Source organism: Octopus sinensis, linkage group LG9 (assembly GCF_006345805.1).
Source record: "Octopus sinensis linkage group LG9, ASM634580v1, whole genome shotgun sequence".
NCBI lineage: Eukaryota > Metazoa > Mollusca > Cephalopoda > Octopoda > Octopodidae > Octopus > Octopus sinensis.
The window spans coordinates 15,964,203-15,981,492 of NC_043005.1; the positions used below are offsets into that span (position 1 = coordinate 15,964,203).

Sequence of the window (17,290 nt, forward strand, 5' to 3'; positions counted from 1 at the left end):
GCTGGCAGAATCGTTAGCACGCCGGGCAAAATGCTTAGTGGTATTTCGTCTGTCATTACGTTGTGAGTTCAAATTCTGCCGAGGTTGACTTTGCCTTTCATCCTTTCGGGGTCGATAAATTAAGCACCAGTTTCGCACTGGGGTTGATGTAAATCGACTTAATACCTATGTCTGTCCTTGTTTGTCCCCTCTATGTTTAGCCCCTTGTGGGTAATAAAGAAATAGGTATTTAATGTGATTGTATAGTAATGATGGGAATGGTTGTGATGTGATGTTGGTGTTGATGGTGATAGTAGTGGCAGTGGTAGTAATTACACGGACAGTATAGTGATATTATTGTTGCTGTTGGTGGTGGTGGTGGTGGCAGTGGTGGCGGTTGTTGATTAATGCAAGGTCATCCCTAATTAAACTAACCCCTGATCAAAGAAGCCCTACTCATACATTATCATTCTGATGTTTTGCATCTATAGGACTTCTTAAGCGGTTTTACGACAGAAGAGATTTGAACTGCTATTTCTAGCATCTAGCATGCCATGCAATCACTTAGGGATTTCCTTGCTGGCTTTGTACAGGGAGTGGTGGTGACGGTGATTCTGGTGGTGGTGATGGTGGTGGTGGTGGTGGTTAGTACTATTGCTGTTGGGAAAGCGTGGTGGAATGTGGAAAGGAAATACAAAGATATGAGGAGGAAAATGAACAGCAAAATAAGCTGAGAGAGAGAATAAGGAAAAGTGAGAAAAAATATGAAGAGAAAAAGAATCTATCTATCCATCTCTCTCTCTCTCTCTCTCTCTCTCTCTCTCTCTCTCTCTCTCTCTCTCTCTCTCTCTCTCTCTCTCTCTCCCTCTCTCTCTCTCTTTTTCTATATATATATATATATATATACATTTTTATTATTATTTTTGCAATTTACTTAATCTTTACATTTTATTGTTATTTTAATTTTAACTTTTCTATTATATGTAATTTTCTAGATGGTGTAATTTAATTATCCATTTTGAATTGATAAAAGGTGTTTTTTTCTAATTTTTTATATATATATATTATATTGTGTAAAATTTGATTTAGTTTTTCTAAATTGAATTTTTTTTCCTTGTAAGTTTGGATTTTATTCCCTCAAATAATAATTATATATATATATACTCTTTTACTCTTTTACTTGTTTCAGTTATTTGACAGTGGCCATGCTGGAACACCGCCTTTAGTCAAGCAAATCGACCCCAGGACTTATTCCTTGGAAGCCTAGTACTTATTCTATCGGTCTCTTTTGCTGAACCGGTAAGTTACGGGGACATAAACACACCACCATCGGTTGTCAAGCGATGTTGGGGGGACAAACACAGACACACAAACATATACACACACATACATATATATATATATATATATACATATATACAACGGGCTCCTTTCAGTTTCCGTCTATCAAATCCACTCACAAGGCTTTGGTCGACCCGAGGCTATAGTAGAAGACACTTGCTCAAGATGCCACACAGTGGGAATGAACCCCGAACCATGTGGTTGGTAAGCAAGCTACTTACCACACAGCCACTCCATTATATATATGTGTGTGTGTATACGACGGGATGTCAAAAATTATCTGCACTTTCACCATATCCTATCTTTATTGCATACTTACAGTTGATACTATTGTGGTAACATGATCGAAGTTTGAGTCTGATCATGCCATTTTTCTTTCTGCCTTTTACAGTATAAGCATGACTGCTTTGCTAGCAATGAGCACCAAAGAAGAACAAAGATCAGTGATCCAAGAGATAGTAATGGTGAACCAGTTCACCATTATCATCTCTTGGGCTTACTGAACCTTCTCATCAGTGGCGGAGTTTGACGGGTATCCTGTTCCCTCTTTGTGCATTATGCTTGTCTGGTCACTTTTAAACTTCTCAATCCACTCATACACACTTCTACACGGTAGTGTATTGACCCCGTATTGTGCTAAAAACCTCTGATGAATTTCAGCACCTGACACACCTTTCGACCAGAGAAATTGGATCACTGTTCTTTGTTCTTCTTTGGTACACATTGCTGGCGGAGTGGCCATGCCTACACTGTAAAGCCTGACAGAAAAATGGTGTGATCAAGCTCAAACTTCCATCACGTGACCACAATAATACTAGTTACAAGCACACATGCGCAGAAGGCAGTGTGATAATAAAAAAGATATGTTAGGCTGAAAGTGCGGATAATTTTTGACTTCCCCTCGTATGTACATATATATATATATATATATATATATATATATATTTCCATGGACAGCGAGGCTCACCAATGGAGAAGTTCTTAAGCAGATCAGGCCGAAAATGTCACTAGAAGCTAGGATCACCAAGCATAGATTGGCATATTTCGGTCATGTTATGCGGAGAAAATCCCTGGAGAAGGACATCATGCTTGGAATGGTCAGTGGCAAGAGAGGAAGAGGCCGACCAAGAACTCATTGGCTTGATACCATCAAGAGTGATACCGGAATGGACATAGCCGATCTGATAGGAGCGGCCCAGGATAGGACTGACTGGAGGACACTGATCCAACGGGTGACCGAGAGTCGACTTCGACTGACCGGATATATACAGATTCACATTTATATATATATATATATATATATATATATATATAATATATATATACACTTACGTTGGAATTAATTAGCACTTCTCAAATTTCTACATTTTCTTACATTTTCTTAATTTAATTAACTTATTATCAGAAACGAACTCGTTTTTAATCAAAAATTTATTAAAACATATCCCAGCACACCACATAATTGTTATTAATCGTGAAATTTAGTCAATATCTTGTTGCTCCTCCTTTGGCAGCAATGACAGCTGCTACGCGGGTCGGCATGCTGTCTATGAGTGCCTGCAGGTACTGTGCAGGGATGGCCCCTCATGCAGCAAGAAGTGCCCCAAACAGCTCGTGTCGGTTCCTGTATTGCTGCACATTCAAATCCCTACCCAATCGACTCCAGAGGTTCTCAATAAGGTTCGGGTCAGGTGACTGGCCAGCACGTACTCCTCGCCACCAAAGAGGTATCCCGTACTATCTCAACGTACTTTGCTGCGTTGATGTTGTCTTCGATGGCATAGAACCACCCAACACCACTGTAGCTGAACGCCCCTCACACCATCAGACCACCCCCACCATGCTTCATGGTGAGCAAATCAAGGGTGCTAATTAATTTCTGACGGTAGTGTATATATATAAATGTGAATCTGTATGTATATGCATATGGATACATATATATACATATATATATATATATATATATATATACACACACACACACATATACATACATATATATGCCTTTCATCCTTTTGGGGTCGATAAGTTAAGTACCAGTTATGCACTGGAGTCGATGCAATCGACTTAATCCATTTGTCTGTCCTTGCTTGTCCCCTCTGTGTTTAGCCCCTTGTGGGTAGTAAAGAAATATATTTATACACACACATATATACATACATATACATATATATATATATATATATATACACATATATATATATACACACATGTGTAATGAGAAAGAGAGAGAAAGTTGCTGGGGTGTGATGACGAGGGGAGTGAGAGTGTCTATGAAAAGTTTAACTGGTTGGTCACCAACCGCAAATGACATATAACAAGTCAGTAAAGTTATTTTAAAATGGGGAACAAGGACGATTTTTTTGTCCCTGTGAGATAGGTTTAATATGGTTAAGTGCTAGTAAAGAACTAAGCTCAATAAAGCCAGCAACACCCCTCCCTTGAATTGTGAAATGTTTGGTATTTGCTGTGGCTCTATACATCCCAAGTTCAAATCTCACTGAGGCCAACATTGATCTCATCCTTCTGGGATTGAGGAAATTAAAGTATCAGTAAAGACTGTGATTGATTTAAATGTCTAATCACCATTAAATAAATTTATGTTAGAAGCAACTATTATAATTATTATCATTATTATTATTTTTATTATTTAAAGAACCGTCAGTATATACTAGTATATACAGGAATTTCGCCTGTCGCTATGTTCTGAGTTCAAATTCTGCCAAGATCAACTTTGCCTTTCATCCTTTTGGGGTCAATAAATTAAGTACCAGTGAAACACTGGGGTTGATGTAATTGACTATCCCCCTCACCCAAATTTTGGCCCCTTTGCCTATAGTAGAAGGGATTATTATTACTATTATTTGTGTGGTGAGCTCACAGAATGATTGGCCTGCTGGATGAAATAGGGGTATTTCATCTATTGACTATCCCCCTCACCCAAATTTCGGCCCCTTTGCCTATAGTAGAAGGGATTATTATTACTATTATTTGTGTGGTGAGCTCACAGAATAATTGGCCTGCTGGATGAAATAGGGGTATTTCATCTATTTTTTTCCTCTGAGTTCAAACTCAACAGAAGTTGACTTTGCCCTTTATATTTTGGGGGTTGATAAAATGATATCCTCTTCCCTTAAAATTTCAGGTTGACTTTGCCTTTCGTCCTTTTAGGGTCAATAAATTAAGAACCAGAGAAACACTGGGGTTGATGTAATCGACTCATCCCCTCACTCAAAATTGCTGCCCTTGTGCCTATAGTAGAAAGGTTTATTATTATTATTATTATTATTATTATTATTGATTTGACTCTGGTTCAGTCTTATTCCTGGCAGGATTTATATGGGTAGCAGGTTACTACCTGTACCCTTAGGTATCCACTAGCTTTCAACAGTCTTGCAAGTGCTTAGAACCCTCCTCTTGATAATCTTTTCTGTCCCCAAGGGGTAAAAACTTTCTGTAGAAACTCTACAGGACATTCTATTCCAATCTCCTTCCACCATTTGTCTCTATCTTTGCCTGCAATTCCCAATACACCAATTATTTTAGGCACAGCCTTTACAGTTTTCATACCCCAAATTCTTGCTATTTCAAATCTTAAGGAATAATATTTTTTTTTTATTTACCATCCTCTTTCTTTACAATCCTGGAATCAAATGGACTACTACTACTACTACTATTAGAAAATTGTAGATTGCAGAATTATATGGTTAATGTTGAGTATTAAGGGGTTCACTTCACAACAACATATTTCCAGGTTTGATCACACTGTACAGTAGTTTGGACTAGTGTCTTTTCTCAGAGCCTTGGTTTGAACGAGTCTCTGATATATGAAGAATTTGACAGATGGAAAGTGTGTATGAGTCTGTGTGTGTGTGTGTGTGTGTGTGTTTGTACACACATGTATTTCTCTTTCTGTTTTACTTGTTTCAGTCATTTGACTGTGACCATGCTGGAGCACCACCTTTAGTCAAGCAAATCGACCCCAGGACTTATTCTTTGTAAGCCTAGTACGTCTTCTATCAGTCTCCTTTGCTGAACCACTAAGTTACAGGGACGTAAACACACCAGAATCGGTTGTCAAGCAATGTTGGGGGATGGACAAACACAGACACACAAACATATACACACATACATATATATGTATACATATATACGACAGGCTTCTTTCAGTTTCTGTCTATCAAATCCACTCACAAAGCATTGGTCAACCCGAGGCTATAGTAGAAGACACTTGCCCAAGGTGCCACGCATTGGGACTGAACCCGGAACCATGTGGTTGGTAAGCAAGCTACTTACCACACAGCCACTCCTGTGCCTATAACAGAAGACACTGGCCCAAGGTACCATGCAGTGGAACTGAACCTGGAACCATGTGGTTGGTAAGTAAGCTTCTTACCACACAGCCACAATAATATATAATCCATATATACATACACATGTATGTAGTTATAGACAAACATACACATACACACATACATGCAAACACACACACACAAACATAAATGCATATGTGTGTGTGTGTATCTGTAGTTTCCATCAATATATATTGGTTCAGGATATGAACACTGGCAAGAAAACAGAAGAAGCCTTAATTGTCTGAACCAAGTAAAGGAAAAAGGGTTTGTTGTTTGATTCAAGCTTTATACATTGGTGGTATTTAAAGTAGATCTGGGGTCAAAATTTCATACAATAAAGAGCCTAGCCAATAACACCCTCCTTAGATATGTATATATAATATATATATATATATATATATATATATATTTATGTATATACATATATACACACACATAGGTACAAGAAACTTATATATACACCATTCTGCTTAAATAATAGTACTGCAAATACGATATCCTTATGTATCTCGCGTCTGTTTTCATTCCTCCACTTCACTCTTACTTAAACATTCTCTGATGAAGGGATATATAAAATATCTCAGAAACAGCTGTAAGACCTCTTTATAAATGTTCTGTACGATACATACAAGAAGATGATTTTTTTTCGAATGCAGTATAGCCATTATAACAGCAAAAATATTGGGTAAATTACTCTTGCATGGTGGGGAAAGTTGTCAATATTTCTGCTTTTCTAATGGCAATACTGCTTTCGAAAATATACCATCTTCTTGTATATATCTTACAATAGACATTTCGATGCTTCTACTAGAAACAAATGTTAGTTTGTTTATATTTACAAACACACACATATACACAAACACACGCACATACACATATATATAGAGTGAGAAATATACATATATAGACATACACACACACACACACACGCACATATATATATATATATATATATATATATATATATTTATATTCATGTTTTGCTTAGATATTGCAATGCTAATAACCTGGTGTTAGAACACCAGGTTACATATACTTCAGAACAAAGGGTCTTTTGATTACAGAATGAGTATAACAAACTGGGAGAACAAGGGACTACATTAGCTTACAACAGTTTCTGCTATAAGGTGCAATGCACTCATAGGTGAGTGCTTGAGTATCACTATAAGTGCATTGCAGTTCAGAGCAGAAACAGCAGTAAGCTATTGAAGTTAGTTTATTTATTCCTTTGTCATCCCAATTTCTTATGTGTGTGTATGTATGTATGTATGTATGTATGTATGTATGTATGTATGTATGTATGTATGTATGTATGTATGTATGTATGTACGTATGTACGTATGATCTGTTCTATTTTTTAATTATTATAAATCTTCCACTGAGGAGGGAGCTGGTTTTACAACAAATATACAAAGTTTCAATTTTGGGATGCAGTTAACACAGACAAAGTCACATTTGGAACTTGAGAAAAATCTTGCATATTTTTACTGTTCCACTCACAGATTGCACTTGTATTGTACAAATCAGCCGGTCAATTTCTCTTTCTGAAAATCCCAGTTTATCCAGATTCTCCTTTAAGCATTTACTAACAAAACCTAGTGCTCCAATTATTATTGGTATGAATATGAATTCATACTCTGGATATAGTATCTGGAGGTTTCAAACCAGTTGTCCATAGATATCCTCTTTTTCTTTGATTTTCAAAGAGATATTTATATCTGCAGGGCAGCTGTCCTCTATAACGGTACATACCTTTGCCCCTCTGTATGTATGTATGTATGTATGTATGTATGTATGTATGTATGTATGGATGGATGGATGGGTGGATGAATGGATGGATAGATGTATTATGTGTTAGTGTTTTGCATTTACGCAACATAATAGTTGCATGAAGGAATTACCATCATACAAATGGTTTCCATCATTTACAATCTTATATTGAAAATATTATATTTCTTAGAAATAATTGAGAGCTGGTGACAGGAAGGACATCCAACCCAGGGAAATATCCCTCAATAAAATCTGTTCAATCCATGCAAATAAGGGAAAGTAGACTTAAAACAATGATGATGATGATGATGATGGTGGTGGTACTTATGACTGGGCCCGAAAATGTAATTTTGAAAGATAAGGAAATTACATGAATGCACTTTTAATCTGCTTTGGTATTTGGGTGCTAGAATTAGTTGAAACAATGGCATTTGTATAAAGCAGGTCCTGTTATAATCTTGGACTACAGGAAAACCTGAATTCCATTGGAAGAGCTCCCATTCTTTGCAATGATGAGTAGAAACCACACGTGATATCTATTTACAGCTAGGTGACCTGGGCCAGTGAGGTCATTCCTTTGACACAGCATAATATTAGTGATGAGAATAGAACGTTTCAGATTTTGATGTATGAGTCAACACTTATCATCTACAATTCTATAAGTAATTGCAATTAATGATGAAATTGCCTTTGGGTGGGATACAAACTTCCAATAATGATTAACAAATGGATTAAGGCAAATGCATAATGAACGGTAATTATTTTATCAAACCTTCAGATGAATGATCAGTAATGCTGCCTTTGGTGGAACTTGAACTCACAATAGAAAGATATGGAACTGAGATTAAATCAAAGTAACTAATATATTACTGGTATGTATGTTTGCCCTTCAATGAAAAGAGCAAACATGACTAAAGTGGGTTTGAACCTAGAACAGCAAAAATTAGGACTGTAGATTACTATAGTATTTAGTATATTATTGGTTTAAAATTTTTAATGAATTTACTGGGATTTGAACTCAAAACTAAGTGTCTCTGAATGTTTAGCATAGCTCGGTCCTTTATTACCACCCTGCTTTGTTTTAATATATCAATTACTGGCTGTGTGGTGAGAAGCTTGCTTCCCAACCACATGGTTCCGGTTTCAGTCCTACCATGTGGCACCTCGGGCAAGTGTCTTCTGCTATAGCCTCGGGCCGACCAAAGCCTTGTGAGTGGATTTGGTTGACGGAAACTAAAAGAAGCCCATCGTATATATGTATATATATGTATGTGTTTGTTGTTTGTGTCTGTGTTTGTCCCCCCCACCATCACTTAACAACCGATGCCGTGTGTCTACGTCCCTGTCACTTAGCGGTTCGGCAAAAAGAGACTGATACAATAATTACTAGGCTTACAACGAATAAGTCCTGGGGCGATTTTATTTAACTAAAGGCAGTGCTCCAGCGTGATCACAGTAAAATGACTGAAACAAGTAAAAGAGTACTGCTTAAGGCACAATTCAATAGAATATCTTTATGCAGTTATTCCACCAAATCTCTCTTATATCACATTCTATTATCTTAACAAAAAAAAAAAAAGGAAGGTCACATTAGATGATGTAATACAGTGGTTCCCAAATCTGTGGTCTGCGCACACATGGTGGTCCGCAAAGGTAGTATGTGAACATGTTAAGCTGACAGACCTTTCAATATCCTGGGGTCCATGGGAAAACTCATTTATATAAAAGGGGTCCCTGGTAGTGAAAAGGTTAGGAACCAATGGTGTAATACTTGGACATCCTTTGCTGGAATAAAATATGAAATGTTCACAGCTGGATTAAGGTCAACCTTGTGTCAAACATCATCACCAGTGTATTTATCTTTTAGCTTTTACTTGCTCCAGTCACGGGACTGCAGCCACGCTGGCCATGCTGGAGCACCTCCTTAAAGGGTTTAGTCTAACAAATCAATCCCAGCACTAATTTTCTAAGTTTGGTACTTATTCTATTAGACGTTTTTCCTTAACTGGTAAGTTACAAGGAGGTAAACGAACCAACACTGGTTGCCAAGTGATGAGGGTGGGAAAAACACAAACATGCACACACTCAACACACACACACACATGCACACACGCACACATACTAACACATACACAAATATATATAAAACAGGCTTCCACTCAGCTTCTGTCCAGTAATTCACTCACAAAGCATTGGTCAGCCTGGGACTATTAAAAGACATTTACTCAAGGTACCGCACAGTGGGATTGACCCCACAAAGCCACATGGTTGCAAAGTATGCTTCTTAACCACAAAGCCACGAGGAAATGAGATGCGGTGATGCTTATGCATTTCCCAAAAGCTATTCCTAAATTATTTATTTAGGTGGAAAGTAACAACTTCCTAAGTCAATCAAGCCAATCAAAGCTGTCTGATTTTAAGGCCTGCTATATATTTTAAAAAAATGTTTTTATTAATCTGGCACATGGCCCAAATATACAAGGGGAGGGAAATGAAAAGTGATCCCTTTCCAAACATTAATAATTAGCAATGAAAAATGATGATTGATTTTAATTAGGCATCAATTAATGAGTTGGGGTGGGGTTAAAAAGACATTTCACAAAAGTTGGTATTGGCGCTTGTTTGATGTTAATGCTTGTCTAAAAGTCATTAGAATCAAGACATTACCAAAACAGGATTTGAAACCCTTTAACTAGGAATTGAAACCGTCAACAATTCAAAGACCTTTTTTTTTTTTTTAAACAAAGACTTTGGGAATTTTAGTAAGGATTATTTCCTTTGCATTTGCGATTAATTCTTGAGAACACATGATTTGCTGAAGTCTTTAGAGTGGGTGTTGCTAAATGAAGAGAAAGAAAGAAAGAAAGTGAGAAGAGAGGAGAGAGAAGAGACAGACAGGAAGAAGGAAAAAGTGTGTGTGTGTTAGACTGAGAGAGAGAGAGAGAGAGAGAGAGAGAGAGAGAGAGAAGAGACAGACAGGAAGAAGGAAAAAGTGTGTGTGTGTTAGACTGAGAGAGAGAGAGAGAGAGAGAGAGAGAGAGAGAGAGAGAGAGAGGTGGGTGGGGGCAAAGAAGAGGGAGGAGGTTGCAATGTGTAACTTTTAGGGCTGGCTGGGATAGTAAGTGGGAAACAATGGTGCTGAGAGTGGTGTTGGTGGGAAAGCTGGTGCTGGTGGAGGTGTGAGGGTGTTTTCAAAAACCGCTGGTTCATCAGAATTTCATGTATTCCAAGCATTTTGGTGAGGGGTTTACTTTACAGTGGTGATGTGGTGGGCAGAGTAGGATGTGAGTGTGGAGGGTGTGCGTGTGTGTTTGTACGTGTGTGTGTGCGTGTGTGTGTGTGTGTGTGTGTGCAGAGGATATATATGTGTGTGTGAGTGTGTTTATGGAGGTGTGTGTGTTCGTGTGTGAATGTGCAGCAGGCATGTACGTGTATGTGAATGCCTGTGTGTGTGTGTGTATGTGTGTGTATGTGTGTAAGTGTGTGTATGCATGTATGTGTGTGTATACTCGTGTGTGTATGCACATGTGTGTATGTGTGTGTGTGAGTGTGTGGTTGCCTTATCACAAACTTTATTAAAAATCATATACTTCCTTAAATTTTAATAAAACTTTATATGTGTATTTGTGTATACACACACATATACATATACATATATGTGTGTTTGTGTCTGTACATGTGTATGATCAGTATTTTATACCAACTTTTTCATGTTGGAATGGTTTGGACAGTTTTTATAAGACAATGTTTTATGCCCAAATGCCCTTTCTGCGGCCATCTTATTTAGCTGATTCATATGACATGCTGGTTATAGAAGTAGAATATGTATAATATGCATATATATTTATATATGTATGTATATAAATGCATGGATTCATGTATATATGGGCTTTCTGTGCATATTTGATAAATATTAATATAACCAACTATTTTCCATAATGTACATGTAATAATACAGATACACACACATATACCTGTAAATATATGATATAAAAGTGCATTTATATAGACATACGTATCTCTGTCTTTCTTCATGCATCCTCTGTGTGTGTGTTAGCGTTTATATATATATATAAGATTTAAACTGGTCGTGTGCATACATGCATATATATATGTATGTATACATTCGTATATGTAAGTATATCGTATGTTGTATATATATATATATATGTATTTGTATTTATGTGCTTTCTGAGTATATTCCACTGATGAAGGCAGAGCATTTCTTATGCAGAGCCAGAAATCCAGGATCTGGAATTATCCAGTAATATTTTTGCTAGTTTATTTTGTCTCTTTGTCTTCTCCCCTGGTGCTGTATGAACATGTAAATGTGGTTTTAGAATAAAGTTTTGACTGCTATTTCCAGCGTGGTGGTATCTCTTAGATACCCTAAATTATAATTTTAAATAATTATTACCTTTGAAGGTTTTTATTCCCATGCTGGCCACCTAAGATCGATATTTAAACAATGATCTTATCCTTATTCATATAAATATATATATATATATATATATTGCTATGGTGTAGCAGGGGTACACAGTGTCTGGAAGTGAACACAATTTTGAATGACCATCGCCTTAACCGTCAGGTTAAGGTGCAGGAACATTTGTGTCCATTCACTCTTGCATTTGGAGATGGTGGCAGTTTCTTTTATTCTCCTCTTGTCTGTCTGTATGTACTTACATGTGTGTGTGTGTGTGTGTGTGTATTGATCTCCCCTATTTCACATGCCTTCAGTGATATATATATATATACATATATGTATGTATGTGTGCATATATATATATATATATATATATATATATATATATACACACATATATATATACTGTTGAAGGCATATGAAGTGTGGGGAATCAGTTGGAAAAGCAATGCTTATCATCGCTACACACAAGTAAGGGGAAGAACAAGGAATTTTTTTTTAAATCACATTTTTCATGCAGAAATTAAATGATCTGCCCAAAAGTACAAAGCCAATGTAGCAATTGGGGAAAGCTTGTCTGCAATATCTGCAGACATGTATGTTTATCAAGGGCTGGACTCATCAGCCACCAGCTGAGCCACAAGTGTAAAGTATAAATTTGTCTGAGTGCACGATATTCTTATTGGTCAGTGATGGTCTTCCTTAGTCATGGGACATAATGACCAAGAATGCACATCTTTGTCCAGTTTGCTATTCTTTCTGCTATCTACCATGTTCGGAAAAATAATATCTGCAACTTAGCCACTTGATAAATGGACATTGATAAAACAAGTATCAGTGAGAAATAAGTATTGGGATTGATATCATCATCATCATCATCCAGTGTTTAAAATCTGGGTTTTGTCCCCGTTAATGGAGGTGGCCTGATCTACCTCAATGCCATAGCAACCAAGTTAGGCAGGTGCAGCCCACCCCAACCTTTAGGCTGACCGGTACCCATTCACCTTTGCTATCTTTGAAGGTAGTGCCCGTTTCTTTGCCCACTAAAACTAGCAACAGAATAAAAGGATAAACCAAGGCACAAGGCCTTGGTTTATGCTTTTGCTGCAGATTTTTATCGATTCAGTTGATTTAGTTCCCCATAGCACAGGTTTAAAATTTATAATTAATTTTTAATTTTGGCTGAAGGTCAGCAGTTTCAAGGAGGAGAAGCAAGTTGATTACATCACCCCCATTACCTAAATGGTACCCATTTTATCAATCTTGTGAATACAAAATGCAAAGTCTACCTTGGCAGAATTAGAACTCGGAATGTAATTGGTTGGAAGAAATGCAACTCAGCATTCTTCTCGACGAAGTAATGATTTTGCCAGCTCATCAACTTATTATAATAATATTAATAATAATAATAATAATAATAATAATAATAATGATAATGATAACGATAATAATGATAATAGTAATAATCCTTTCTACTATAGACACAAGGGGGTCAGTCAATTAGATTGACCCCAGTATGCAACTGGTACTTAATTTATCGACCCCAAAAGGATGAAAGGCAAAGCTGACCTCTGCAGAATTTGAACTCAGAATGTAGCAATGGGCGAAATACCGCTAAGCATTTCGTCCAACATGCTAACAATTCTGCCAGTTTGCCACCTTTGTAGTAGTAATAATAATAATAATAATAATAATATAATAAGTACAAAGATAAACTTTTTTCAACATCTAAATACCGAACAGTATATATATATATATATATATATAAAGGATAAAATCCTTTTAAGAGCAGAAAAATTTTTCTGGCAACCAGCCATGAAGATCGAACTTACACCCCTCGATTTGAATTTTGGCAGAAGGCCAGCAAGTTCGAAGGAGAGGCTAAGTACTCAGCTGGTCCTTATTTTATCAATTCTGAAAGGATGAACGGTAAAGTCGATATCAGCAAATTTTGAACACAGGACCTAAAACTGGATGAAATGCTGACTAAGCATTTTGCCTGGCATGTTAACAATTCTGTCAGGCACAAGGCTGAAGTTTTAGGGAGAGGGTGTTAGTTGATTTGCGTTGCCCCCAGTACTCAACTGGTATTATTTTATCAGTCACAAAAGTATGAAAGGAAAAGTCGACCTCAGCAGTATTTGGACTCATAATGTAGGAAACCAGAAGAAATGCCACAAGGCAATTTGTCTGATACAAATTGTCTGATACAAATTGTCTGATACATGGTTGATACAATTCTGACAGCTGGTGCCTTAATGATAATAATAATCCTTTCTTATTTCTTTATTGCCCTCAAGGGGCTAAACATATAGGGGACAAACAAGGATGGACAAAGGGATTAAGTCGATTACATTGACCCCAGTGTATAACTGGTACTTAATTTATCGACTCTGAAAGGATGAAAAGCAAAGTCAACCTCAGCAGAATTTGAACTCAGAACGTAATGTCAGACGAAATACTGCAAAGCATTTCGCCCGGCGTGCTAACATTTCTACCAGCTAGCCACCTTCAATGATAATAATAATATGATAATGATAATAATAATAATTATCAATGATAATAATAATTATCAATGATAATGATAATAATAATAATCCTTTCTACTATAGGCACAAGGCCTGAAAATTTTTTTGGGGTTGGGGGCAGTCAATTAGATCAACCCCAGTATGCAACTGGTACTTAATTTATTGACCCCAAAAGGATGAAAGGCAAAGTCAACCGCTGTAGAATCTGAAGTCAGAACATGAAGAGTGACAAAATGCCACTAAGCATTTTGCTTGGTGTGCTAATGATTCTGCTAGCTTGTCGTCTTCTTAATGATTATAATAATGATGCTTCTTTACACATACTTACATACGCACATAACCTTATACACATATTGTATCCAACCCTCCAGGCCTCACACTAAGCACTATGGACAATCCTTCCCTCCCAGAATATTATATCCCTGGAATTCTCACACTGCACATATCATTCTTGTCATTAAATTGCAACGGGTTAAGTGGTAAATTAAAAACGCCAGTCTCATGGGTCTCAGATGACTGGGGAAGGCCATGGGTGCTTACCCCTTCTTCTAAACCAACTAAATAATAGATATAAATATATATGAACATTCACATATACACATATACACACACACATGTATATATACATACACACATACAGACATGCAAACACACACACACACTTATATACATGCATGCTTTCATGCACACTGCTACATGCACAGACACACACACACACATGTAGGGTGTTGGCTTATTGGTCTGAAAGCCACATGTTCATATTTTCTCCCTGTCCTTAGAACTGTTTTTTTTGCCATACCTGTGCATAATGGAGGGTCCATTAAATTTTTCCCACTACCCTACTTAACTTGGAGAGAGAGAGAGAGAGAGAGAGAGAGAGAATGTAAGCTTTTACATGTGCATGTAGTGAAAAAGGGTGACAGAGAGAGAAAGTCAAGAAAGAAAAGGAACAAAAAATAAAATTCATTTTAACCCCTCCCCCCTGCCAATTTCTTCAAGGAAAGATATAGGGTTGGGGTGTGGGTAAGGCTTGCATTTCTTCAATTTCGGAAAGTCAGTAGTGGGGGTGGGGATCCCTTATGTACTTTTTTTTTAGGGCCAGAGTATATTGCATCTCACTGCCCTGGTTATATTTTTCTAAAACTAATAAGGCACACACACACATGCGTGCACACACACACGTACACACACACACACACACACACACACATACACATGCACACAACTAATACATACGTGTATCTATCTATCTATATATTTATATATAAAGAAAACAAAAAACAATGCACAAAAAAAAAAGAAACACAGAGTAAATTTTTTAGATGCAAAACACAGTTAATATTGTAGACCAGCTGACCATCTGCTCCTGTCTATCCCCGCCCACCCCACACAAAAAGTATCTCTTCAAAAGTTTTAAATTTAAAATTAAGTGTTAAATACAAATGTTAAATGTGAGTGTTATTTTGTAAGTTTTACTTCATGCATGAATGAAAAAAAAATAAGTGAAACAAAAGGTGGGAGATAAAAAGAAATTGAAAACATATTAAGTATAACTCACCTGGTGGCAGAGCTACATTTGCACTATATGTTCCGGAAAAACAGAGAACCAGCAGGATCAGTAGTTCCAGAAAGTGTGTGTAAGGTTTATTAAAACGTCTCCAGACTTGAGTACTTTGTCCACTGACAAGTCTTGAAATTTGGCCATCCATTATTAGCTATTAAGAATTTTTTTTTTTGACAAAAAAAAATTATAATTATTGTTAACTACTATTTCTTATTCACCTGTTCTTGTCATTCCTTATATCCCAAAATTGCCGGTTTTGTTGTTGTTCTTGTTCCCTATTCCATATTGCTCAGAATATGGGAAAAAGGCACACCGGCCTGTTGAGATTATAGAACTCTCCGAGACCACTTGTTCCAATGGCTCGTACCAAGGACAAGATGAAATTGTCAAGGATTCAGCTACTTTAGGAAGTAGAGTGTAGTAAGTAGGATAACGCTGACTCTTAATCAATGTCGATTGGCTGTTGGGTTCAGGCCTCAGCCAGCTGATAGGGCAAAACGGAGAACCAACCAATATTATTATTAAGTCAGAAATACTTCCACATCAAGGCAAAAAGAAGAAGAAAAAAAAATTAACAAAAAAATATTCAAATAAATAAAAAAATAATAAGCAGACAAAAAGGAAGGAAAGAAAGAGAAGATGAAGAGAAAGAGAAAGAAAAAAATGTGGTAGGCAATAATGGTGGTAGTGGGTGATGGTAGTGATGATGATGGTGGTGGTAGCAGATGTGGTGGTGTGGTGATAGTACTGATGAATATGTTGGTGGTGGTGGTGGTGTTGCTGCTGTTGATGGTGGTGGTGGTGGTGATAGTGGATTAGTTGGAGGGTGGGGTTTTTTTATAGGTGGGGGAGAGAAAGCAGGCAGGTGGCGGTAAGAGGGGGTGGATTCTGGGGTTTTGGGGGAGGTGGGAGCTGGGGTGAAGGCATGGTGTTTTCTTTAAAGAAAATAAGAAAGAAGGGTGGAAGATCTTAGCTATAATTAAAGTCAGTCCGGAAACTCACATTATGAAATCACTAAGAATTTTATTGTAAAGAAATGAATTTAATAATATAATAATAATAATAATAATAATAATAATAATAATAATAATAATAATAATAAAAATGATAATAATAATGATAATTGATGTTGTTTCTAATTTAGGCAATTTTTGAGGGGAGGGGCTAGTGGACACTGTCAACACCACTACTTGACTGAAACTTTATTTTATCAACCCCAAAGGGATGAAGGCAAAGTTCAGAGGGATTTCAACTCGCCAGATTAAAATTTTGACACTTTATTAATTCTGCTTATCCTTCGTCTCAAGATTTGCAAAAGAAGAAAATTATG

The 17,290-nt window shown here is 36.9% G+C and overlaps 1 protein-coding gene across 1 annotated transcript in view; it reads right to left on the bottom strand.

Moving 5' to 3' along the window:
- The window catches only part of LOC115215509 (collagen alpha-1(I) chain), a 201,845-nt gene extending 185,476 nt beyond the window's left edge, over positions 1–16,369 (bottom strand). Inside the window, exon 1 of the mRNA XM_029784672.2 lies at positions 15,955–16,369. Within this exon, the coding sequence (XP_029640532.1) occupies positions 15,955–16,105 (151 nt within the window). The 5' untranslated portion in view covers positions 16,106–16,369. The remainder of the gene's footprint in view (positions 1–15,954) is intronic.
- Positions 16,370–17,290: the final 921 nt, after the last annotated feature.